The 25,212-nt window shown below is 40.2% G+C and overlaps 1 protein-coding gene across 1 annotated transcript; it reads left to right on the top strand.

Moving 5' to 3' along the window:
- The first annotated feature begins 12,733 nt into the window (after positions 1 to 12,733).
- LOC145075878 (uncharacterized) lies at positions 12,734 to 13,066 on the top strand. Its single transcript, XM_079021961.1, has one exon. The coding sequence runs from the start codon at positions 12,734 to 12,736 to the stop codon at positions 13,064 to 13,066; it is 333 nt and encodes a 110-aa protein (XP_078878087.1).
- Positions 13,067 to 25,212: the final 12,146 nt, after the last annotated feature.

Raw genomic sequence — 25,212 nt, 5'->3', positions numbered from 1 at the left:
GAAGATATCAAACATTACTTCTATTACAAGGAATCACACAAGAGTCAGTTCATTCATGAGTCTATACTAGTACATTACCTGATACATGAGTACATATACATATACTTACCTGTTACATGAACAAACTTACATGAATATCATAGAGGAACACTGTTACATAGGTACATTATCCTGTATTCACTTACCTGGATACTTGTACTTAGAACTACGAGTGGTCGATGACCATCTACGGAGGTCTAAGGTTACTACTTATACTAGGAAGATCGATAACCGGGGCTAACCTCTCCACCCACCTGATGCTGCTACAGAGGACAAGTGGACAATCTTCGATTGTTCATAAGGTTATACCTTTCGCTTATTGCGATGATGTGTTACTCCTAGCACCCAACGATGACACTTACATTAATACTTTTCTGGACAATCTTCGGATGTTCATTAGGTTACATATTTCGCTTAATGCGATGTTGTGTTAGTCCTAGTACCCAGTGACAACACTTACAGTAGTACATTTTCCTGTTTACTTTATTTTGTGATACTATTACATAAACGATGAGTTAGACTAAGTACTTTAGTACTAAACAATTAAAGGAAAAACTATCATTTTACTTATAAAACATTCGGGTCTTGGTAGAAGACTACATCTCAAACTGATAGAAAATAAGGGATTTTCTAGGGTTTTTCATACCTACATCAACATTTTCATTTAAAGGTTTACATGACTTTTAAAACAGCTTTTAGCAAGCAAGGCAATGACACTAATATACTTATGAATTCACCAGCTTTAAAGCTGATACTCTCTTTCAAAATAATTTATATTCTCAGGTCATCAGTAGACAGGTACGGAGGCCAGGTTTTGAGAAGACGGAGCAGACAAGTCTCGTCTTTTATTTTGATTGTATATTTTTGGTGTCTTACTACAATGAAAGAACATACATGTATTAAAACTTTACTTATAATGCAATGGATGGTGTTGTTGCTTGTTTATTATATTACACTGTTGTGATACTGTACATGACGTCCTCCACCCCTGAACGTTTCCGCTGTTCATGGTTTTGGGGTGTGACAAACATGAGTTTACTGCCGTAAACTCATGTGTTTAAGGTAGTAAACTCCCCAAGTGCATCTCCTTAGACCGTAAACACCTTTTCAAGGTGTTTAAGTGCCCTAAACACCTTCCTATGCCTCTAAAAACCACTAGAACCTTACATACATGAGTTAGAACCACCAAACAACCAAAGGAATGGGCAAACATGAGTTTACGGCCATAAATTCTGTGTTTATGGCCGTAAACTCCTCAAAGAGTAAACAATGGACCGTAAACTCCATTTTGTGCCCATTTTGAGCCCCAATCACTTCCTTAGCCCTTAATTCAACTCTAGCATGACTCCATGAGTGAGTTAAGGCCTTTAAGCATCCCATGACACTACTACCATGAGTTTACGGCCGTAAACTCATGGGGGAAAGGTTCTTGAAACCGTAAACACCCATAAGGGATATCATTTGAAGAGTAAACTCCAATGTGAGTCCATACACACCTTCTATGCAACCCTTGACACTTCTAGCACTTGTAACAAAGTGTTTTTATGTCGTAAGACATCCTTACTTGCTTAATTAGTTATTAAATGAATAATTAGATACTTAAATTTATCATTACATGTTAAATAGGATTCGCGTGTGTGGTCAAGTCCTCACTTGACACTTAGCATCCTATACCGGCACCTTCACCCGATCCACTTACAACAGGTGAGTTCATACCCCTTAATGAACCTTTTCAACTGCTTATACATGTTTTAGGGGGGGGGGGGAATACAAGTTAAACATGCCAGTTATCATATCAATCACATGTGATTGATAACCCGCATGCACGATGATTTATTACACTGTCAACTGTTTTACCAAGTATGATACTGTAAATGGTTTTCTAAAACGTCTTTACTTGTTCAAAGTTTTCCTCAAATTAACTCTCGCGCTGAATGTATTATCAAAGTTTCATTTAAAACTCGTTTACGAAAGGTTTTCAAACTTATTTTACAAAAGAATACCAAGTCGTGATTTTCTGAAGTATTAAGGTTTTCCAAAGTTTTCATCAAAGTTTTCTTCCATGTTTTTATACTCCTACTTGGTTAAGATACTATTGCTTCACTTATACTTGTTAACGCTTCTACTACACTTATACTTATTAATGCTTCCACCTCGTGATACGCTTATACTTGTTAATGCTTCTACTTCACTTTTACTTATTAACGCTTCCACCTCGTGATACGCTTATACTTGTTAACGCTTTTACTTCACGATACGCTTCTACTTCACAATACGCTTCTACTTCACGATACGCTTCCACTTAGTTAAATGTATGCCTGTACATGTATAGTTATATAAATAATGATTAAAGGACTTAGGAAGGCTAGTTCGCCCTATTTCCTTTTCTTCATTGAGATGTGGTCTGGTGGGATCGGATATCCATCCGAAGGTCGTTTGATCATTAATTATATATCATGTTTACATGTATAGACGTATGGGTTTACATCGATTGGTTCAGTTATGAGTCTCTACTGCTAGTCCAACACTTACATCATAATCCACTATTCGGGATACATCTTCAGGACATGGCCTTCTCCGTTGTCTAGTTGGTAACCAGAGTCTCTTGTAGGGTGAGTGGACATTGTGTGTATAGATCTATATGGGATTGACACCCCCGCACCCTGACTGCTAGCTACAGTCCATGGCCTACCAAGCCAAGGGGTGACAAAGGCCACATCTTTATTTTGACGCTTGCAGGGCGTCGAGTTCTCTAGTGTCTATTAGTATGGTTACGAGTATCTCAGGGTTACGTTATAATTCATGGCCTTAAGGTAACGACGCTTAACACTGTATGCTGGAAATACACACCTTGAATATACACACCTAGAATTACACTATTTTTAGACCTTGCTAGACGTATCATTCAATTGATATTGTCTGGGGTCTGTGTCTCACTGTTTTAGACCTTGCTAGACGCATCATTCAATTGATACTGTCTGGGGTCTATGTCTTAGTGTTCTTAGACCTTGCTAGACGTATCATTCAATTGATACTGTCTGGGGTCTGTGCCTCACTGTTTTTAGACCTTGCTAGACATATCATTCAATTGATACCGTCTGGGGTCTGTGTCTCTCTGTTTTAGACCTTACTAGACGTATCATTCATTCGATACTGTCTGGGGTCTGTATCTCCTCTTGCTAGACTAAGCCAGGCGTGCCGTTCATTCGATACTCTCTTGGAGTCGGTGATCTCTTTCGCCTTAGTCAGCAGTCTTCACTGCTGAGGCATATGTTATTTTCCCTGATATTCTCCTACTTTCTTTAAAATCAAACACCGTATTTTGATAATGATAGTGTTTAAGGGAAAATTACTTTTACAAACATAACTCTGTCCAGTCTTGGAGGAAGACTGCTTTTAATTATAAAAATATAGGATTTTCTGGAAAGGACTCTAATCCACTGTAGACTCTAAAGTACCACTTTTATAAAGTTATTTTGAACTTACACAAACGACACTAAAGACTTGTGAACACACCAGCATTTATAAAAATGCTGATACTCGCTTTCAAAATAACTTGTATTCTCAGGTCAGCAATAGACAGGTACATTTCAGGAGCTTTTGGTGAAGTCCGTTTAGTACCGAGTTGCACCTATATTATTACTTGTATTACTTTGATGTTTCTATGTAATGTAAACCATGTAAAACTATTACTATTAATGCAATGGTTGTTGTACTTTGATTACTATACTACATATGTTGTGATACTTGACATGATGTCATCCACCCCAGAACGTTTCCGCCATTCTGGTTTTGGAGTGTGACAGGCGGCGTTTGAGACGTTGAGGCAGAGATTGTACGAGGCACCAATCTTAGCCCTGCCAGAGGTCATGGAGGATTTCGTTGTTTATTGCGATGCGTCCATCTCGGGTATGGGCGCGGTATTGATGCAGAGATGGCATGTCATCGCTTAAGCCTCGAGGCAGCTGAAGCCTCACGAGGTGAACTACCCGACACATGATTTAGAGCTGGGGGTTGTGGTATTCGCCCTCAAGATTTGGCGTCGTTACCTCTATGGGGTTCGCTGTACCATTTACATGGACCATAAGAGTTTGAGGTACCTCATGGATCAGCCGAATCTAAACATGAGGCAGCGTCGTTGGATGGACGTGGTAAAGGATTACGATTGCAAGATCCTTTATCACCCGGGCAAGGCCAATGTGGTGGCCGATGCGCTTAGCCGCAAGGCGGCGCCGATTAGGGATATCTGCATGTGGATGACAGTGATGACTCCGCTATTGGAGCGGATTCAGGAGGCCCAGCAGGAGGCCATAAAGGAGGAACATCGAAAGAGTGAGCGCATAGTGGGTCAGGTTTCCTCCTTCGACTATGACAGCAAGGGATTATTGACATTACACCGCAGGGTGTGGGTGCCATACCTCGGAGGTGTGCGCCAGATCTTGATGGAGAAGGCACACAAATCTTGATTCTCCATTCATCCCGGGGCGACGAAGATGTATAGGGATCTTCGTTTGGACTATTGGTGGCCCTGCATGAAGCGGGATGTGGCATGGTATGTGGAGCGGTGCTTGACCTGCAGGAAGATCAAGGCCAAGCATCAGAGACCACACGGCAAGATGCAGCCATTGGATATCCCGTTGTGGAAATGGGAAGATATTACGATGGATTTTATCATGAAGCTTCCCAGGACCGCGCGGGGAGTGGATTCGATATGGGTCATCGTGGACCGATTGCCAAGAGCGCCCATTTTATTCCGATCCAGGAGGGCATCTCGGCCGAAAAGTTGGTCAACATCTATATCAGGGAGATAGTGGCGCGGCACGGGGTGCCAGTGTCGGTGATTTCAGACAGGGATGTGCGTTTTACTTCCAGGTTTTGGAAGAAGTTTCATGACGAGTTGGGAACTCGTCTGCACTTCAGCACTGCTTTTCACCCGCAGACGGATGGTTAGAGTGAGTGGACCATACAAACGTTAGAGGATATGTTGCGGGCTTGTGTTCTGGATTTCGAAGGTAGTTGGGATACCTACCTTCCATTGGCGGAGTTCTCGTATAATAATAGCTATCATGCGAGCATCGACCGTCCTCCCTTCGAGATGTTGTATGGGAGGAGGTGCAGGACCCCGATATGTTGAGGGGAGGTTGGCCAGAGGGTCATGGGAAGCACCTAAGTGGTGCTCAAGACGACAGAGAAGATTCAGCAGGTCTGGAGCAGGCTTCAGACTGCTCAGAGTCAGCAGAAAAGTTATGCTGATAAGCTTCGATCAAACCTGGAGTTTCAGGTCGGAGATATGGTCCTCCTGAAAGTGTCGCCTTGGAAAGGCGTCATTCGATTCAGGAAGCGAGGCAAGTTGGGCCCATGGTATATTGGACCGTTCAGGGTTATAGCCCGGGTGGGCAAGGTGGAATATAGGCTGGATTTACCAGCCGAACTCAGTCAGATACACAACACTTTCCATGTCTCTCAGTTGCAGAAGTGTCTGGTGGACGACTCAGCAGTAGTACCCTTGGAGGACATTCAGGTTGATGGCAGCCTGAATTACATCGAGCGGCCTGTAGCGATCCTAGACCGGAAGTCGAAGGATTTGAGGAACAAGAGGGTGGAACTTGTGAAGGTGCAATAGCAGCACCGGAAGGGATCAGAGTGGACTTGGGAGCCGGTGGAAGAGATGATGGAGCACTACCCCGAGCTATTTCAGGGACGAGCAGCAGACTTCGAGGACGAAGTCTAAAATAAGTGGGGGAGATTTGTAGCACCGGGTTCCTGGTACGTATTCCTTGTAATTTAATATTTCATAAATAATGCATTTTGCCTTGGACTCGGTGAGTTGAAGGACCAACTCGCCAAGTAGGAGCGGGATGAGACACGGGGTCTAAGCTTTGGACTCGGCGAGTCAGTTTCCAGAGTCGGCGAGTAGGCCCTGTTTGGACAAAAACCCTAACCCGGGTGTTTGCACCTTATTTAAACACTCTAACTCGGCCTCCCTTGTCCCTAACACTTCCAGAAGAGCTGTAGAGCGAAACCCTATCCCCTTTTTTTCCTTGTGAGTGATTTTGGCCTTGTGAAGGAAGTTTGAAGCTTAAGAGAAAAAGAAGGAGGTGGAAGAGTGCAAGGAGGGGAAGTAGATCCAACATCTACCCTGCAAGAGGCTTCCATTCAGGTAGAAAAGTCCCTACCATGATCACTAGTTCATTAGACCCCCTTTTGTCCCTAACTGGTGGTTTTCAAGCCCTGAAACACCAAACTCCATGTGTTGTGCTCTATGATCCGAAAGGACTTCAGATCTAGACCTTATGGACGTATTAGAAGTATAAAGTCTTTGTGGTTGAAGTGATTGAGGTCCCTATTATGTGCATGACCTCATGAAGAGCTTGGATTTGCCTTTTGGAGCTTATAGGGCCATGCATGCACGTAAAGTTTGCAACTTTACGTGATAAGCATGCCCTAGGAACATAGATCTATGGTTTGGAAGCGTTCCATGTCTCAGATTTGGTATGTATGGGAAGTGGGTCGAAGGGACTCGGCGAGTTCTATGAAGATGGTCTTAGACTCGGCCAGTTGGATGAACAACTCGGTGAGTCCTATGATGATTTCCAGGAACTCAACGAGTTGTTCTTCAAACTCGGCGAGTCATATGAACTGTTACTGAGTAAGAGGGGTTTAAGTGTAGAAGGTCCAACCCTTCGTAGCTGCACGCGGAATTAGCAATTTAACGTGTAGAAATGGTCCCAGAAACCCAAATCCTCAAGATGGATGCTCTAATGAGGATTTGGAATCGAGTAGGAGATCTGCTCGTAGGACTCGGCGAGTTGTTCTCCGACTCGGCGAGTCGGATCGCGAGTCGGTCCAATCATTCCAAGTAGTGAGTTATGTGTGACTCAGTGAGTGGAAGAGGGACTTGATGAGTTAGTACTGGGTTAGTAGGAGAAGGACTCGGCGAGTCTGTGCCATGAATCGGTGCGTCCAGTCAACTGGAAGTTGGATTTGACCAAGGAAATGACCTTGGACCAGGGGTGGGTCAGTCATCTGACCTAAGGGTATTTATGAGTTGCTAACCTATGTTATGGAATTATAGCCAGAGGATTACCGGTGCAGCAGTCAGACGTCTAGCAAGAACACTTTCAGCAGCTACTTTTCGAGGTGAGTTTCCTTTCAGTAGGAACGTGTCTAAGGCACCAAGGCCGGCCCGTATAAACGATATGATAGTATCGGAGTGTGGGCAGAGCCCGTATCTCATAGTTGAGTTTGATGATAATATATGCTAGTGTGGTAGAATTATTCTCGTTGTCTGTGTGATACTTTTATGTTTTGGTTTAGTAGCTGAGTGTGGGTGAGGCCCGTATCTCTCAGATAACGGAGTGTGGGTGAGGCCCATATCTCCCAGATAGCGGAGTGTGGGCGAGGCCCGTATCTCCAGATAGCGGAGAGTGGGTGAGTCCTGTATCTCTCAGATAGCAGAGTGTGAGCGAGGCCCGTATCTCCCAGATAGCGGAGTGTGGGCGAGGCCCGTATCTCCCAGCTAGCGGAGCGTGGGCGAGGCCCGAATCTCCCAGCTAGCGGAGCATGGGCGAGGCCCGTATCTCCATGAGTGTGGGCGAGGCCCGTATCTCCTAGCTGTTCATTATATGATTGTATGGTATGTGGTACGATGGGGGGAACTCACTAAGCTTCGTGCTTACAATTTTCAGTTTTGGTTTCAGGTACCTCTTCAGCGAAGGGGAAGGAGCTGGCACGGTAGCGACACATCATACACACACACTTTGGTTTTCCGCATTATGAGATGTTCTGGGATTTTATTCTGACATTATTATTATTTTCATGCTTTGGGTTTTCAGACACGAGATATATTTATGAAATGATATGATCGGACGATGTTTTACTACAAATATTTTACAAGCTACTTAATTTAAATGAAATTTTTGGGCGTGAAAATTGGTTCGTTACACCTCAAATGGTTCACACAACACCAAATACACTTGGAAAGACTTGAGAGAAATCTACACTTCATAAAAATCGGCTAGCCCTTTCACATATACTCTAGTGCCGATTTTGTCACCAATAAGATCTTTATATAGTGTCACAATTAGGGTAAACCCTAATTTTCATGGCTTTCAAATTCCTTGGATCCATGGGTTCAAATACACCATGGAGCATCCATGGAGCATCCTATGGGTTTTAGCTCAACTTGATAATCCATGGAGCAATAGCCCACTATACAAGTATGGATGATTTACACAATCAACCCATATATTTAATTAGTCTTCTTTTGATCACTTAATTAATCCTAGATTAATTCTTGATCAATACTAATTAAATAAACTTATTAATATATTAGAACTTATAATATATTAGCAAACCTTAAGTGTTATTTCACTCATTATAGTCTATCCAAATGCATGATGCCATGCAACCCAAATGGACCATGTCGGGTCGGGTCAAGTCTTACCAATTATAGTTATGGACTTAAACATTAATCCAACAGTGATTGCATACGCTTTGAGGCAGCTGAAGCCTCACTAGATGAATTACCCCACACACGATTTGGAATTAGGGGTTGTGGTGTATGCCCTCAATATATAGAGGCGTTATCTATATGGTGTTCGGTGTATTATCTACAACGACCTCAAGAGTTTGAAGTATTTGATGGATCATCCGAATTTAAATATGCGGCAGCGGAGGTGGTTGGATGTAGTGAAGGACTATGATTGTGAGATCTTGTACCACCCTGGGAAGGCCAATATGGTGGCCGATGCTTTGAGCCGTAAGGTGTGACAACCCGAAATTTATTTTTTCACAGTATTCCATTTCCGTTAATAAAATTTATTTTTATTAAGATTTTCCGTTAACTTTTGGGTTAAGTTAATTAAATTACGACTTTTATTTTTAACTTCATAACTATCAGAACGCATTAGAAACACGTCAAATCATCCTCAATATTCTTTTGGAAGATTTTAGTTTCAACTAAGTCGGGTTACGGCAAATTAATCGGGTACGACCAAAAGCTCAGTGTAACGTCGGTATCGGGTAGATTTCCACCGGGCCATAAACTCAACCCATATATAAGGGATTGAGTGACCACATTTTGAAGCTTTTTCACTCTCTTAAAACACTTTCTCTCACTACTCTCTCTGTAAAACTCGAGTTTGATCCAAAAACACCCCTTTCAAGATCCAAATTGGTAAGTAATCTATCCTAGCTTGTTATTAAGCTTGTTTATCATGCAAATTCGTGTTTAAATCATCCAAATGCATTAAGAACATGTGTTTACGGTTTGGGAACATCTCCCAAAACCGTGAACTCCTATAAGAGGGTTTTAAAGCCCCAAAACCCTTCCAAATCACTTCTAGTGCTTAGATATGACTTAGGGGCTTGCATGAATGGACTTAGAACACCAAAATCTTACCATTTGGGGAGTAAACTTGATTTTACGGCCCAAGAACATTCTTGGACCGTAAACACCCCTTCTTAGACCATAAACACCTCCAAAGGGTGTTTAAGTGCCCCTAACACCTTGTATGGCTTAGATTTGGGTCTAGAACTTTGTATGCTTAACCTACAACCACCAAAACACATGAATCATGGACAAACATGAGTTTATGGATGTACACTCATGTGTTTATGGTAGTAAACTCACCAAGAACATCTTCATAAACCGTAAACTCCTTTTCCTAGGTCAATTCAGGTCTCGATCACTTCCTAAGCCTTTGATTCAAACCTAGAACCTTCCCATGTGCATTGTAAGACCATTTAGCATCCAAGAACACACCACCCATGAGTTTACGGCCGTAAACTCATGGGGATATGGTCAATGGACCATAAACTCCTCAAGGAGTTTACTCTTGAAGAACAAACTCCATATTTAGGTCCTACACACCCTTAGATGCAACCCGAATCATTCTAAACACTTGGGATAAAGTGTTATTGCGTCTCAGAATGTATTATCTTATTTAATTAGTAGTTCAAAGTCTAATTAGATACAATTATGTATCTCCTCATGATTACATAGGATCCTCGCGCGTATTCAAGCCCTAAACTAACACTTAGCATCCAACCGACACATTTCTCAACTGGTGAGTTCATACCCATACGTTTTTTCCGAGTTTTTCATGTTTTTCAAGGGGGGGGGGGGAATACAAGCAATTCAAAAAGATTTTAGTAACTTAAAAACTGATGTAATTATACGATTTCCTGATAAACATTTAGATATCTTTATCCCTTTTGTAATATGCAGAGCATAAGGGATATTTTCTCAATATAATTACATAGTTTTCAATACGGTGTGGGAAACTTATCAAACCAATCAAATTATTATGGGAATACTTTGGGATTATCATTACTTTTTTACGAATTCAGATTTCATGCAAAGTCAATATATAAACTATGTCTGATTTAGTTTATCCATGTTTAAAGTAGAGTATTATGCTAAATAACCACTTTGAATTCAATTATTTATACTCTACTATGTTTTAAATGATTACGAAATTCGATAACGATCGAGTATACCATGAATAATTTAATACTAGCTTGTGAGATTCGTTTTCATTATACCCTTCGAGTTATCAGTAAATCCTCTCCGGAAGTATATCCAAAGTCTCCTAGAGGGAGAGCGTGGAATTTGTGAATAGATCTATTTGGGACTGACAATCCCACACCTTAACTGCTAGCTGCAGTTAGGCGGGCACGCCTGGGGTGACAAATTTTGGATATCGTTTGACGCCTGAAGAACGTCAAGGAGGTCACGGGTCAAATCAGTATGGTTATACGACTCACAGTACGTATTAAACTAATTAACTTTATTCACATATTTCTTTCTGTCTTCTTTAGTCTTATTTATGTAGTAAGACTACCTACTTTCGTACCTAGAGGGTACTCCAGTGATTAAATCTATAGTTTTATGTATTAAAACTACCTACTTTCGTGCCTAGAGGGTATTACAGTGTTTGAATCTATAGTTTTATGTATTAAAACTACCTACTTTCGTACCTAGAGGGTATTACAGAGTTTGAATCTATAGTTTTATGTATTAAAACTACCTACTTTCGTACTGAATGGTATTCTTATCGACAAACATGTTAGAAAATATGGGATTTTCTTGGAAACATGCATATCTATTTCATAACTCAGAATTAATGGTTCTCGATATTATTGCATTCTTTATCAAAGGAAATGAAGTGTTTTCACAAGAGTTAATAATCATATTTTTCCTCACAAAACATGCTTATGAACTCACCAGCTTTATGCTGATATTTTAAAACTGCTTGTATTCTCAGGTTCTCATTAGACAGGTATCCCGCGATCTTTTGGAGAAGACGGAGCGTATAGAAGTCTCGTCTGTTCTTTTGTTATATGATGAATACGTATAAAAACTTGTATCACTTTGTTTTCAAACAAATGTAAATATTTCTATGTAATGTAATGGTTGTGTTTACTATGCTTACTATGTACATTGGTTGTGATGCTACGCATGACGTCACCTCCGCCCCGGAACGTTTCCGCCTTCGGTTTCGGGGTGTAACACAAGGCGGCAAGCTTATCTATCCGAGATATTTGTTTACGGGTGACGATCACTTCACCTCTGATGGATTTCATCAAAGAGGCTCGGGTAGAGGGATTGAAAAAGGAAAACTGGAAGAACGAGCAGATTAGAGGACATATTCCAATATTTGTGAAAGACAGTCGAGGGTTGTTGACACACTGTGGTAGAGTTTGGGTTCTGGCATTGAGTGGGGTGAGGCGGAAGATTCTGGAAGATATGCATAAGTCAAAGTTTTCTATCCATCCAGGGGCCACAAAGATGTACCAAGATTTGACATTGAGTTACTAGTGGCCCTGCATGAAGAGGGAAACTGCTTGGTTTGTCGAGCAGTGCTTGACTTGTAGAAAGGTCAAGGCCAAGCATCAGAGACCCCACGACAAGGTGCAGTTGTTACCCATTCCCGTGTGGAAGTGGGAAGAGATCACTATGGATTTCATCACGAAATTGCCTAGGATGACACATGGTGTTGATTCTATCTGAGTCATCATGGACAGATTGACCAACAGTAAGCATTTTATCACGATTGCCGAGGGCATATCCACGGAGAAGCTAGCCGATATTTATGTCCGAGAGGTGGTAGTCAGGCATGGGGTGCCATTTTCGGTGGTCTCGGACCGGGACGTTCACTTCACCTCCATATTTTGGAGGAAGTTTCATGATGATTATGGAACTCAGTTGCATTTCAGTACGGCTTACCACCCTCAGACCGATGACCAGAGCAAGCGGACAATCTAGACACTTGAGGATATGCTTCGGGCTTGTATGTTGGATTTTGGAGGGAGTTGGGATACTTACCTTTCACTGGTCGAGTTCTCCTACAAAAATAGTTATCATTCTAATATTGACTAACCACCATTTGAGATGTTGTATGGGAGGAGGTGCGGGAACCCGGTTTGTTGGGGAGAGGTTGGTCATTGGGTCATGGGAAGCACCGAGGTGGTGCTTAAGACCACATAGTTATCTCACCAAGTGCACGATAGGTTGCAGTTCGTCCAAAGTCGATAGAAGAGTTATCCTGATCGGAACCATTCGAACCTGGAGTTTCAGGTGGGAGACTTGGTGCTGTTGAAGGTATCACCTTGGAATGGTGTCATTCGGTTTTGGAAGTGGGGCAAGTTGGGCCCCCGATTTATCAGTCCTTTCAGGGGTACTGTCCGAATGGCCAGGGTTGCATTCCGACTGGATCTTCCTGATGAGATCAGTCAGATCCATAACACTTTCCACGTGTCTCGATTGCGTAAGTGTGTAGTCGATGATTCAGCAGTGATATCAATGGATGACATTCAGGTGGATGAGTGCCTGAATTACATGGAGAGGCCAATTTTGATTCTCAACAGGAAAGCTAAGACTTTGTGCAACAAGGTGGTGAATCTGGTAAAAGTGAAATGGCAGCGCCAAAAGGGCTCCGAGTGGACGTGGCAGCCGGAGGACGAGATGATGGAGCACTACTCAGATTTGTTTGTATCAGCAGGTTTCGAGGATGAAGTCTAATTCAAGTGGGGGAGATTTGTAACATTCGATTCCAGGTATTTTCTATTTGGTCCTTGAAGTTTAAAATATTTAGTGAAAACGGTCCCCTTCTACGTTGGGCGTACATTTTGGTACGCTTAGTGTACATGTGCACCTTGGATTGGGAAGCTTAGCTACATACGTTGGGTGTACGTGGTGTACAAAGGGCGTACACAGCCAATGAGTAAACCTTAATTTTTAGGGCATCAACCCTATTTAAGCATCATTATGGCCTTTGGAAACTCACCTTCATCAGCCTCCACTGTTATTCATGACCCATTAAACCCTAGTTTACCCTTTTGAGTGATTCTTGAGCTTGGAAGTGACTTTTGTGTCATTTTGGTATGTTTTCAAGAAGAAGAACTTGCAGATCAAGCATTTGTTGAGGTTGAGTTTCTAGATCCAAAGTCTACATCAACTTAGGAAGCTTTTGAAGGTAAAAGTTCTTACCTTGATGATTCTTTTGGTTGTTAGAGTTTAGGGCTTGTTTATGAGTTCATTTTGGTCCCATGGGTTCTTTTGTGAGTTTGGGCAACTTTAGAAGATAAAAGTATTAGATCTCAGTCCCTTTAATGCTTTAGATGCATAAAAATGTCATCTTGGTGGTTGATAGGAGCCCATGCATGAATTTAAGTCCTTAGTGTGAGCTTTGTTGGACAAAAATGGATGTTGGGTTCCATTAAGACATGCTAAGGCATAAAGTTTCCAACTTTATGTCTTAGAACCCTATAATGGTTGAAATTTTAAAGTTGGATCGAGTGGATGTAAGGATTAAGCATTAAATGGTTTAAGGTGGTAACCAGCTCAGTATGTTGACGAGTACGCCAAGCATACTGAGATTACGCCGAGCACATCTCTCAGTAGGCTTTTGGACTTCGTTGGGATCGGGACTTATGGGCGTCAGTTAGTTTGGCTTTTGTCCTGTTTATGATGAATGAGTCTTGGAATTCTGTTAGTGGGCCTTAAGATGTATGAGTTAGGCCTTTTGGGCCTCAGGCCCCTTAATGTGTTTTGGGCCATGGTTGGTTAGGCCTATTATGGGACAAGTGAATGGGCCTTTATCTTAGGAGTTCGGACTTGGGGCTTTGGCCCACGATTATGGTTTATAACCTATCTCTGATTAGGTAATTTGTGTATGTTCAGTGTGGGATCTTCTGGTTCGGTAGCCAAGCAGTTAGTTATTTATCAACTGATTGAGGTGAGTTTTCTCATTGTATCAATGGGTCTAAGGCACCAAGACCAGCCCATTATTTATGATATAGGTTGTTAGCTATATTTGAGATATTGTATGAAAGACCATGATTTGGCCCCTGGAAATTGTACGAAAGACCAAGATTTGGCCCCTGACAATTGTATGAAAGACCAAGATTTGGCCCCTGGCAATTGTATGAAAGACCATGATCTAGCGCCTAGCAACTATTTGTAAGGCCCGGATTTGGCCTCGGCAGGAAATATCTTGTACGACTATGGTTTGGCCCATAGCACTATCTTATTTATGATTGGTATGTGGTACTCTGAGGAAACTCACTAAGCTTTTGCTTACAATTTGTATTTGTGTTTAAGGTACTTCCAGTACTAAGGGGAAGGGCCCGACTTGATGGCGCAACATTCACTCATCACTATTTTCCACATATTTGATTTTTCACTCTGATGATTTGACATTATTGTTATATGATGGTTTTCGGAACAATATGATGGCTGTAACTCTTTTTTTTAAATGAAAAAAAAAATCATCTTGGTTTTTGGGCTGTTACAAAATGTATCAAAATGATTCAATTTTGAAGGTAAATATTTCAAGTTGTTACTAAGAGCATCCACAAGGCATGACTCAATGAGAAAAATGCTATCATTGTGAGATGACACATTGACATTCAATTGATTTGGAGTTTAATGGTCATTGAATTCTTCCATTTGAAAAGAAAAAGTTCTTTAATTCTTAAATAAATATTTAAAATATGTTTCATTGAACTTAATATAGTTTAGTGCATTATAAAAATAAAATTGATAGAGTTGTATGAAATAGTGAATGATGATAAGACAATCCATCATCGCAAACTCGGATCCAAGAAGAGCAATAATATGAGCTAGAAGCAGTGATGAGGTGTAACATCCCGATGACAAGGTAACTTCAATTTTTACACTATGCTTAAAGAGATATTACATTTTGGCCCTTATGCATGTAAAAGGTTACAAAATGGCCCATAGTGGTATTTTGGTGATTTTAGCCAACGACTTAGTACGTTGGGCGTATGTTGTGTATGTTAGGTGGACCTTTGTACGTTGGGCATACACCGCGTACGTAGGGCATACGTGAAGCATCCTCAAACCCTTTTCTCCATATATAAACATCATTAACTCCCCATTTCTCATTCACTCTTCTACCTCCACTTGTCATTTCGTCCATCTAGAACCCTAATCCTCATTGAGAGTGTTCTTGAGATTTTGTGGTTATTTTTGGCGATTAAGAAGGAATGAGAAGAAAATAGGACCACCTTGGAAGAGTGAGGTTGTCACACCCCCAGCCGGCGGTGGAAACACCAGGCGGTGTAACGTCATTCCTTGTATCACAGTTATCAAATTCCTAAAAACACATGCATTTTGAAAATACATCAACATAAAGTTGGTGAGTCCGCACGTTTTGACTCAGAGTAAAAATAATACTTTTTTCCAAGTTTAAAAAGTATAGAACATAGTTTGAAAATTTCATTCTGACTCATACATGTTTCTAACATATAGTATATGTCCTAGGTATAATGGTTTACTTACTAAATAAGTAGTATACTTATAAGTTTCATATACTATGAATATAAGTGTTTGTAATCCCATATAAACGAAGGTTGCAACGTATAATTCTTATTTCAATTCTATACGAGCATGATTGTTAGGTATAATTGTTTACTTAATGAATAAGTAGAATACCTACAAGATCCTTGTACTTAGAGTATAAGTGTTTGGGAAACTTATACTTAACACTCATACTTGTATATCGACAAAGTATAATGCTTCTAAAATTGTGCTACCATGAGTCTGTCACCATTGCTAATACAGTGCCACTACCTCGGAATGGTGCTATAAGTGTCGCACCTTAATAATAGATTTATGCACGCTTCATTGACGTTAAAGTAGAATAAATTGGGCAAGTTTATCACCCTAAAAATGTTGGGTCGTAGGCGTGTAGCTAGCAACCACGAGTGGGGGTGTCAACCCGCATAGATTTACACACAACTTCCTCGTTGGAAAAATGGGCAAGTTCATCACCCATAAAATGTTGGGTTGTAGCTAGCAACCACGGGTGGGATGTTAACCCACATAAATATATAAACACAACTTCCTCACTCACACTAGATTAGCGGTTACAGTCAGAGGATTTCCCCTAAGATTTCCAATCTTAGTTGATGAATATAATAGCTCATGTAGACTTTGTCGACTTCCTATAGTTCTAACAGCAAAAGCATATTTGTGTCTAAAACCCTAAGTTACTAGACTATGCTTTTAAACATTACTCCTAAATAATATTTAGGCAGTAAAACAGCTATAACTTGAAGTAAAACTAGGTTTTATCTAACACAAAACCAATAATAGCAACATACTTGGCAAGTATATATAGAACTCCCGTATATAACTTCAGGGCTATATTAATAACATACCAGGTTTTATCTTAACATAAAACCAATAACAAAAGCATACTTAACAATTAGTATATAGAACTCGCGATTATAACTCTTAGGCTATAACGCACATAGTATATAGAACTCCTGAGTATAACTTCGGGTCTATATTAGTAAAATCTATGATAACAACATGCTAACAAGTTTAAGATAGTTGTATGATTTCAAAATATCAGAAATATTCTAGGTATATATGATACAAAATAACTATATGCCAGTTAATATAACTATTTATGTTGATACGAATATAATATCATATAAACATAATATTAACTTTTATATAATATTTAGCATGCTTTTCCTCCTGAAAACATTAAAAAGTAAGGTCGTGAAACTCACCCTGGTAGCATTATTTTATAGAATCTAACTAGAAACGGTCAGTGGTCATGATCGCCGGGCTCGGGACAAGGAAACGCCTTCAGCAAACGAGAGAAAGGAAAGAAATTTAGGTGTAAGGATGGTTAGAGTCGAACTTTCTATTTATAGGTTGGTTTGGGCTCTCTCATGTCGTGAGCTACACATGCTCACGTCGTGAGCCCTAAACTTATCACTTCGTAGACTTGCCATTTGCATTCTAGCCTTGAAAAGTGTTCATTTGACTCCTCACGTCGTGAGAATACATGCTCACGTCGTGAGCCTTGGCAGATTAGCGTTTCTGCCACGTGCCATGCTCTCAGGCAGCTACATCTTCAGAAGGTCATAACTTTTGCATACGGGATCCATTTTTGACATTCTTTATATCCACGCGTAGGTATTTCCGAGTACTACAACTTTTTTTAGACTCTAATAGGTAATTCTAAGTCTATTTTAAATTCCTCTTGTTATAGATATTTATAGTGTTAGTGTTTATCATAACTTCTTCATGTGAAGTCAGATTTAGACGTTCTATGTATTTTTGGAATCATATGGACAAGTACTTTGATTTTTACCATAAGCTAGGTACGAAAGTTCATATTTGTATTATAATTTTCCATGAACTACAAAGTAAGTTTATTATATTACTTGTTTGACATAATCATAAGCGACTGTTGTTGACATATTTTGACTGGTGTTACAGAGGCACCTTAGATCCAGAATCTCATCACCATTTGGCATCCTCTTAAGGAAAAAAGCTTTGAACACTATGATGAGTAGTTTAAGATATTGTTAGCCTTGAAGTTGTGAACATTTTGGTCCAAGTAGCTTAGTATTATGAGTAAAGGTTACTCTAAGTCATGTGAGCCATCCTTTTAGACATTTCAGAGTGTTGTGATACATAAAAATATGATCTTGAGTGTTGTATGTATATGCATGTGTCAGATGGTCTTATTGGGTTAAGAACTTAGGTTTTTGGGCATTAAGCACTTGATAGCCATGCAAAATCATAAAGTTGGAAACTTTATGACTTAGGACATCATTTTGGGCTTGAATATGAGTTTTGTACATAAGGGCTTAATGGAATAAGCTCTTAATGAAGTTTTAGGAATGGGTTGCATACTCTGTGTATATGTGGTTAGCGACCCGTTTTTGGTAAACATCAGAGTACCTTGGGCATACTCTCTTGGTACGCAGGGCGTACTCCGCTAGGAAGGGATTTTGACTTTTGGACCTTGAACGTTGACTTTGACTCTAGTCAGGGTTGACCAAGTTAGACTTAAGGGTATTTTAAGAATTTCAAGCTATAGTTTAGCCTTGGTCTCTATCTATTAAATAGGTGACATGTAGAGCCGATATTTGGAGTAGTGTATTGTTTAGCTATTCGTCAGACTACAAGGTGAGTCTTCCTCACTATACCCATGGGTTGAAGGCACCAATGTCGTCCCACTAGATTATTTATCCTGGTTAGGGTAGTATTATGTTAGCTTGTAGCTGGTTAGTAGATCTACATGATTATATGTATTTAGTGGTTCTGTGTTATGTTTGTCTATTACATATTTCGACATATTGTGTTGCGTTGAGGTTGTACTGCTTTGTGCGGTAGCCAACAAACTCAAATCAATCCATACCTATGTTGAGGACCTTGTAAGGGTATTCCAAACATAGGTTGTGGGCTTGAGAGCATTACATATATGATATGAGTGCCCGAATGGTATACCAGACTCATAATGTGGGCTCGAGGGTAATTCAAACTTATTCTGAGGACCTTGTAGGGGTATTCCATACATAGGTTGTGGGCAGTGGCGGAGCCAAGATCAAAGTAAAGGGGTATCCTAATTTTATTTTTAGGGTAACCCAATATTTTTTCTGAGGTACTTGGGTTTCCCCGGTTCTATTTCGGTTTTAAACCCAAACCTTAATTGAATCCTTAACTAACCTCAAGTCTTGTTATATAAACATGAAGTTGAAGTATATTTTGATACTTGAATCAATGTGTATTGTGGAATTCAAAGTAGATATCAAATGAAGTATGAGGATAACAAGCTTATATAATAGACAAAAATGGTTGAGTTTACATATGTTTGGCGATGTGGGATAGAATAGCTATAAAACAAAAATAAACAAAGAATATGTAAGGAGCAAAAATTGAACTTGATAGCTTTACTTTGAAAAGGCAACGCCTTAACCAGTAGCTCTACTATTTGTTTGTGTTTATAATTGAAGGGATACATATATATACATTATATCGAAAAAAAATTGAAGAATCCGTAAACAAAAACCACACTACCGAAAAAATTTTGAGGGGTATCCCGGGCTACCCTGGGATCCCCTTGGATCCGCCTATGGCTGTGGACCCAATATATACTATTATATGTATGTGTGTATTGGTACTTTGGGGGAACTCACTAAGCTTTGGCTTATAATTTTAGTTTATGGTTTCAGGTACTTTAGAGGATCGAGGAAAGGCGAAGACGTGATCGTGCACAACTTCTTGTTTTATGTCATCGGGTCTTGGGAAAACTCTGATTTGAAATAATGTTTTTGAAACAATGTCACTTCTTATAAGTAATGCTGATTAATGGTTTATTTTGAAATTTTCAAATGTATTGTGATTTTTGGAGTGTTACATCAGAACCTAGTGAGAACTATGTCATCAACATATAGCAGCAAATAAGCGATGTGAGATCTCTATCTATAAATAAGCAATTGTTGGATTAGGTGTTTAAACCAATAACTAAATTGGTATATACTTGAATTATTAATAAAGTTCTTGTGGGTTGCCCTCAAACTCAGTAATTGAATAGGATGACTTTTAGAGAGAGAGACTGGTTTATTGATTTCTTATATGATTAATAAATAACAATAAATGATTTTTTAATATATTATGAAAATGATATATTAATTAGAAATTGTAATATTTAATTAAGAATTATTTAGAATTAATTTTGAGATTATTTGGATTAATTCAAAGTACAAGGACCTAAGTTGTAATTGTCCAATAGTTGAACAAGAACGTGTTCCAGAACCTTCCACCCTTGGACGGTTTTCTAAGGGGTTTAGGAGCTTCTGGAGTGTTTTTTGAAGATAACTAGGAAACCAGATAATTACCTGATTTGAGAAATTATTAGTTTAATCAAGTAAGGTTTATCTATGGTTTTCTTTGTCAGCTATAAATAGGGCCCTAAACCCTCTAATTTTCAGCCACTCTTTTTGCTAAGAGCATAGCCAAAATTCCCCCTCTCTTCTCCTCTCTCTTCAAGTTTCCAAGTTACTAGGGTTTGGGTGTGAACCATCAGAGGCACGAGATTTCTAGTGCTAGCTTCCAAGAGAAATTGAAAAAGGTATGTAATCCCTAACGTGTTTATGATTTTCAAAAATAGCTAGGGCTTATAAGGTTCTTATTGTTCAATAGAATGTTACTTCAATAGTGTTATGACTAGATCTAATAGGTTTCATGTACCCTTAAGTGTATTACGATTTATCCGCGTTATTGCATGTAAAACCCATCAATGGTATCAGAGCGTATGGTTGTCTAACAATTGGTAGTACATTGCTTGAGCTTGAACAAACCCGATTTGGAGAATTGGCAGAATCGACATTCTGTCGCGGCACCATGTCGTGGTCATTTTCTGCCACGATGTAGAGATCTCCATATCATCGTTTTTTTTGTTCTGCCACGACTTGGCAATTGATTGTCACACCGTGGTGGAGGGTCGTTAGCCGAACGGATGTGATAGGACATAATCTCATTAATAAGTATAATGATACAAAGTAACTAAACTTTTTTTTAAAAAAAAAAAATCTCACTCTTAGTAACTTTAGGAAAAATATGAAAGGTATGCTATTCCATAAAATTTTACATTATACTTTATATGTAGTTAGTGGAGCGTGTGTGGTTAATCGAAACACTAATAGTGACTATAAAGAGTAATAATGAGCATCTCGAAAATTATCATTGTTAATGGAGTGTGTGTGGCTAATCGACACATTAATTGGTGATGATAAATGACATCGAGAGTGACAAGCATATTTGTATGGTTATTCACGTCTTGTTTGTAATCCTCGATATCTCAATCATAAATGGAAGAGCATAATCTGAGATTAAACATGTCATTGATAGATTCAATGAATCTCAAAAGATAAAGGAATTTCATAGTTTTAAATTGGTAAATTGCCTTTACATACCTTCATAAATTTGTGATAAGATTATGACATCCCTCTTCTTAGTTGTGGATCCTAGCCTTAAATTTAATTATGGGTCAAATTATTTAGGATTATTGTCATCTAACTAAAACTACTTTCTTTTCTCCATAGATGTCTACTTCTAGTGATGATTTTGCTTCTCAAAGCTTTATCCACAACTTCTTGCTACTCTCGATCGTGTCCAAGGTGACATTGGATGACACCAACTTGTAACATCCCAAAAATCGCAAAAAACTAATTTAAAAAAAACTCGTTATCCATAATTGTTTATAAGAAAAGCCTTTATTTCAAAAGTAAAATCATATTACAGTGTCCCAAAATCCAATATTATGAAAATAGGAAGATGTGCATGATCAAGCCTTCACTTTTCCATGATCCTATGATGTACCTGAAACTATAAACTGAAACAGTAAGCCAAAACTTAGCGAGCTCCCCCACAGTACCATCATAAAACATAACAAACAAAAACATGCAAATATGAGCCTTTAGTCTGACTAGACCGTCTCGCAGGGCATACAACCTATTTGGACCGCTCTACAGGCCTTCGACATGACTGACTACCTCGTAGGGCCTACAACCTATCTAGACCGTCCCGAGTGTCTTGGCCTTCATCACAAAGCAGGACCGCCTCATCCCAACCATAATCCATCGACATATGTAACAGAAAAATATAAACACATAACCAACAAATACAGATAATCATATATATCTACTAATCAGTTATATACTAGTTGTAACGACCCAAAAGTCAAGGGTAAAAATTTCATTTTTTTTAAATGTAGCTAAAGCGTTGATACCATTTATTTCAAACATTTCAAATCATTATTAAGTAAAATATTTATCAGGGTTTATCCCAAAATCATACATTGCGGAAATCATAGGTGTGTGCGTTGCGATCAATCCAAGCCATTCTTTTCCAAATCTATGATACATGAAACCATAAACAAAGTTGTAAGCACGAAGCTTAGTGAGTTCCCCAGAACATACCCCACACAATCCAAATAACCACATAATCCATATCAGCTATAATAGCTACATAAACCATAACAATCACATAAGCATGCATATACACATATAAAGATGCCATGGAAACCCTCTAAGGTCTTATTCACATACTCACGTAAATAATATCAACTACACCAGCCATGCATATAAACATATAGGGAAGCCCTGGAAACCCTCCAGGGTCTTAGTGATAGTTTTTAAGCATTCTAACACCCTAAGTGTACATGCAACCCTAGAAAACCTTGGATCTATGTTTGTCTAAAATACATGCAAAATTTTATTTCCAAGGTTCATAATCCTATCTAGCATACATGGGGAACTTTTAATCTAAAAGATGCCAGAATTACATACCTTGTAGTTGATTTGATTCCTTGAATACCTTGAGAGCCTAGCACCCCAAGTGTGATGCCTCAAATGCTTCACACAACACCAAATGCTTTGGAATAACTTTGAGAGAATGTCTAACACTTGTAAAATTGAAACGACCCAAAAATACGACCCAAAAATTTCGTTTTTAATACCATCAAAACTATAATCAGAGTATCATATAAATAATCCATGCGTGATATGTCCCAAAAGATAACAAAGTACTGTGCGGAAAAAGTAACATGCTATATCCAAAACAACAACTAGATCAAATCCAAACTAAAGCTGAAACGGTGGTGTGTGCGATGCCGTCATCCAAAGCTCTTCCCTTTGCTTGCGGAAGTACCTGAAACCAAAACTGAAACTGTAAGCACGAAGCTTAGTGAGCTCCCCCAACTTACCACATACCATACAACAACATATAAACACATATTGGGCCTTGCCCACTGCATCGGGTCGGGACCCGGAAAACTGCATCAGACCGAAGTCCGGAACTGACTGGGACCGTGTCCCCTGCATCGGACCGAAGTCCGGAACTGACTGCATCGGACCGAAGTCCGGAACTAACTGCATCGGACCGAAGTCCGGAACTAACTGCATCGGACCGAAGTCCGGAACTAACTGCATCGGACCGAAGTCCGGAACTAACTGCATCGGACCGAAGTCCGGAACTAACTGCATCGGACCGAAGTCCGGAACTAACTGCACATAGCATAGCATATCATAACAATTTATACTGCATACTGCATCGGGCCGTGGCCCGGAACATAAACACATACACATAGCACATAAAACATGTCTGAACCACGAAGGCATCAAACATACTAACTACTACATCGGACCGAAGTCCGGAAACTACTATTAACTGGACGGGCCGGCATTGTGGCCTTAGACCCGCCCCTACGGGAAGGAAACTCACCTCGTAAGCTAGCGGATGAGTGTGTGGCTCGGAAAGCTAACGGCTGCTGCTCCTGAATCTCCTCGGCTACAAATCCATAAACACACTTGATCATTCACTAACACTACACTCAGGGTAAAATGACTCTTTTACCCTTGGTCAAAGTCAACTTACTCAGGGCTGACTCGCCGAGTCGGGATACCCAACTCGCCGAGTCCTAGACTCTCCGCTCAACTCTTACACGCTGATACTCGTCGAGTGTGGCATCGACTCGACGAGTACCCTCTGGATCCAAGAACTCAGATGATCTTCATCCGACTCGCCGAGTCGGATGAACAGACTCGACGAGTTGTTCTTGATCCCCAAGAAGATTGCCTTGGACTCGCCGAGTTGTATGAACAAACTCGCCGAGTCCCTCCATCACTGAGTCTACCCTCAACTCGCTGAGTCCACTCTCTAACTCACTGAATTCACTCGACACTGATCAAAATGAAGGACTCGGGAACTCGCGGCCCAACTCGCCGAGTCGTTGTTCCCGACTCGCCGAGTTGCCGCCATGCAATTGATTTTTACTCGATTTTGTTTGAATCCAACACATGCAATTGATAGATCTGAGTCCAATAAGCTGATTTACCACGTAAAGTTTCCAACTTTACGTGCACAACCTCATGAATAAGGGAAATAAGGCTAAAAGATGCATAAAATGGGTAGATCTATGATTTATATGCAAAATAACTCCAAAAAGACAGTAGATCTGGGCTCTACAACTCCCCATCATTCAGATCTAAAGATATCACAACTTATTAAGGCATTCATGCAAACATAAGGCTTGGAACAAGCATCAACTAGCTCTTAGGAGAGCCCTAATGGAAGTTTAAAGCATATAACAAGAGGGGAACTCCGAAAATACCTCAAATAACTCGGATTTGCCCTTGGATCTTTGCACTACAACTCTTTTCCTTGCTTCTTTCTTCTTCTCCTTCTTCACACCTTCACAAAATGGCACCAAAAACACCTATAAGCTCTCAAGGGAGGATTAGGGTTTTCTCACTGAGTTCTCAGGGTGAGGGAGGCGAGAATGGGGCTATAAGGTGGTTTAAATAGTGGGCAACCCGGGGATTTAGGGTTTCACCCAGACGGATGGACTCGCCGAGTCCAGGATATGGACTCGCCGAGTCCCCGGCTCACGCGTGCTCCCAGCCGCGACCCCACTCGGCGAGTCAGGCTATGAACTCGCCGAGTTCCTCTTGCAAAACTCACAACAATTACCAATAGATTAACATACCGGGAACGGGTCGTTACAATTCTCCCCCACTTGTCTTAGACTTCGTCCTCGAAGTCTGCTACGGCTGGGTCTGCAAATAACTCCGGGTAGTGCGCTCTCATTTCCTCCTCAGTCTCCCACGTCCATTCAGACCCCTTCCGGTGCTGCCACTGCACCTTCACTAGCTGAACTACCTTGTTCCTCAAGGTCTTGATCTTCCGATCCAAAATCGCGACCGGTCTCTCAATATAATTCAGGCTACCATCAACCTGAATATCCTCTAGGGGAACGACTGCTGATTCATCCACCAAACACTTCCTCAACTGAGACACATGAAAAGTGTTGTGGATCTGACTAAGCTCTCCAG

This window comes from Lactuca serriola, chromosome 9 (genome assembly GCF_051521515.1).
Source record: "Lactuca serriola cultivar US96UC23 chromosome 9, Lser_US96UC23_V15, whole genome shotgun sequence".
In the NCBI taxonomy this organism is placed as follows: domain Eukaryota; kingdom Viridiplantae; phylum Streptophyta; class Magnoliopsida; order Asterales; family Asteraceae; genus Lactuca; species Lactuca serriola.
This window is presented reverse-complemented; position numbering and strand designations above follow the sequence as displayed.

Bases quoted from the DNA above. Each gene is read 5' to 3' on its own strand.
- LOC145075878 (XM_079021961.1), top strand. From the start codon at position 12,734: ATGGCCAGGGTTGCATTCCGACTGGATCTTCCTGATGAGATCAGTCAG.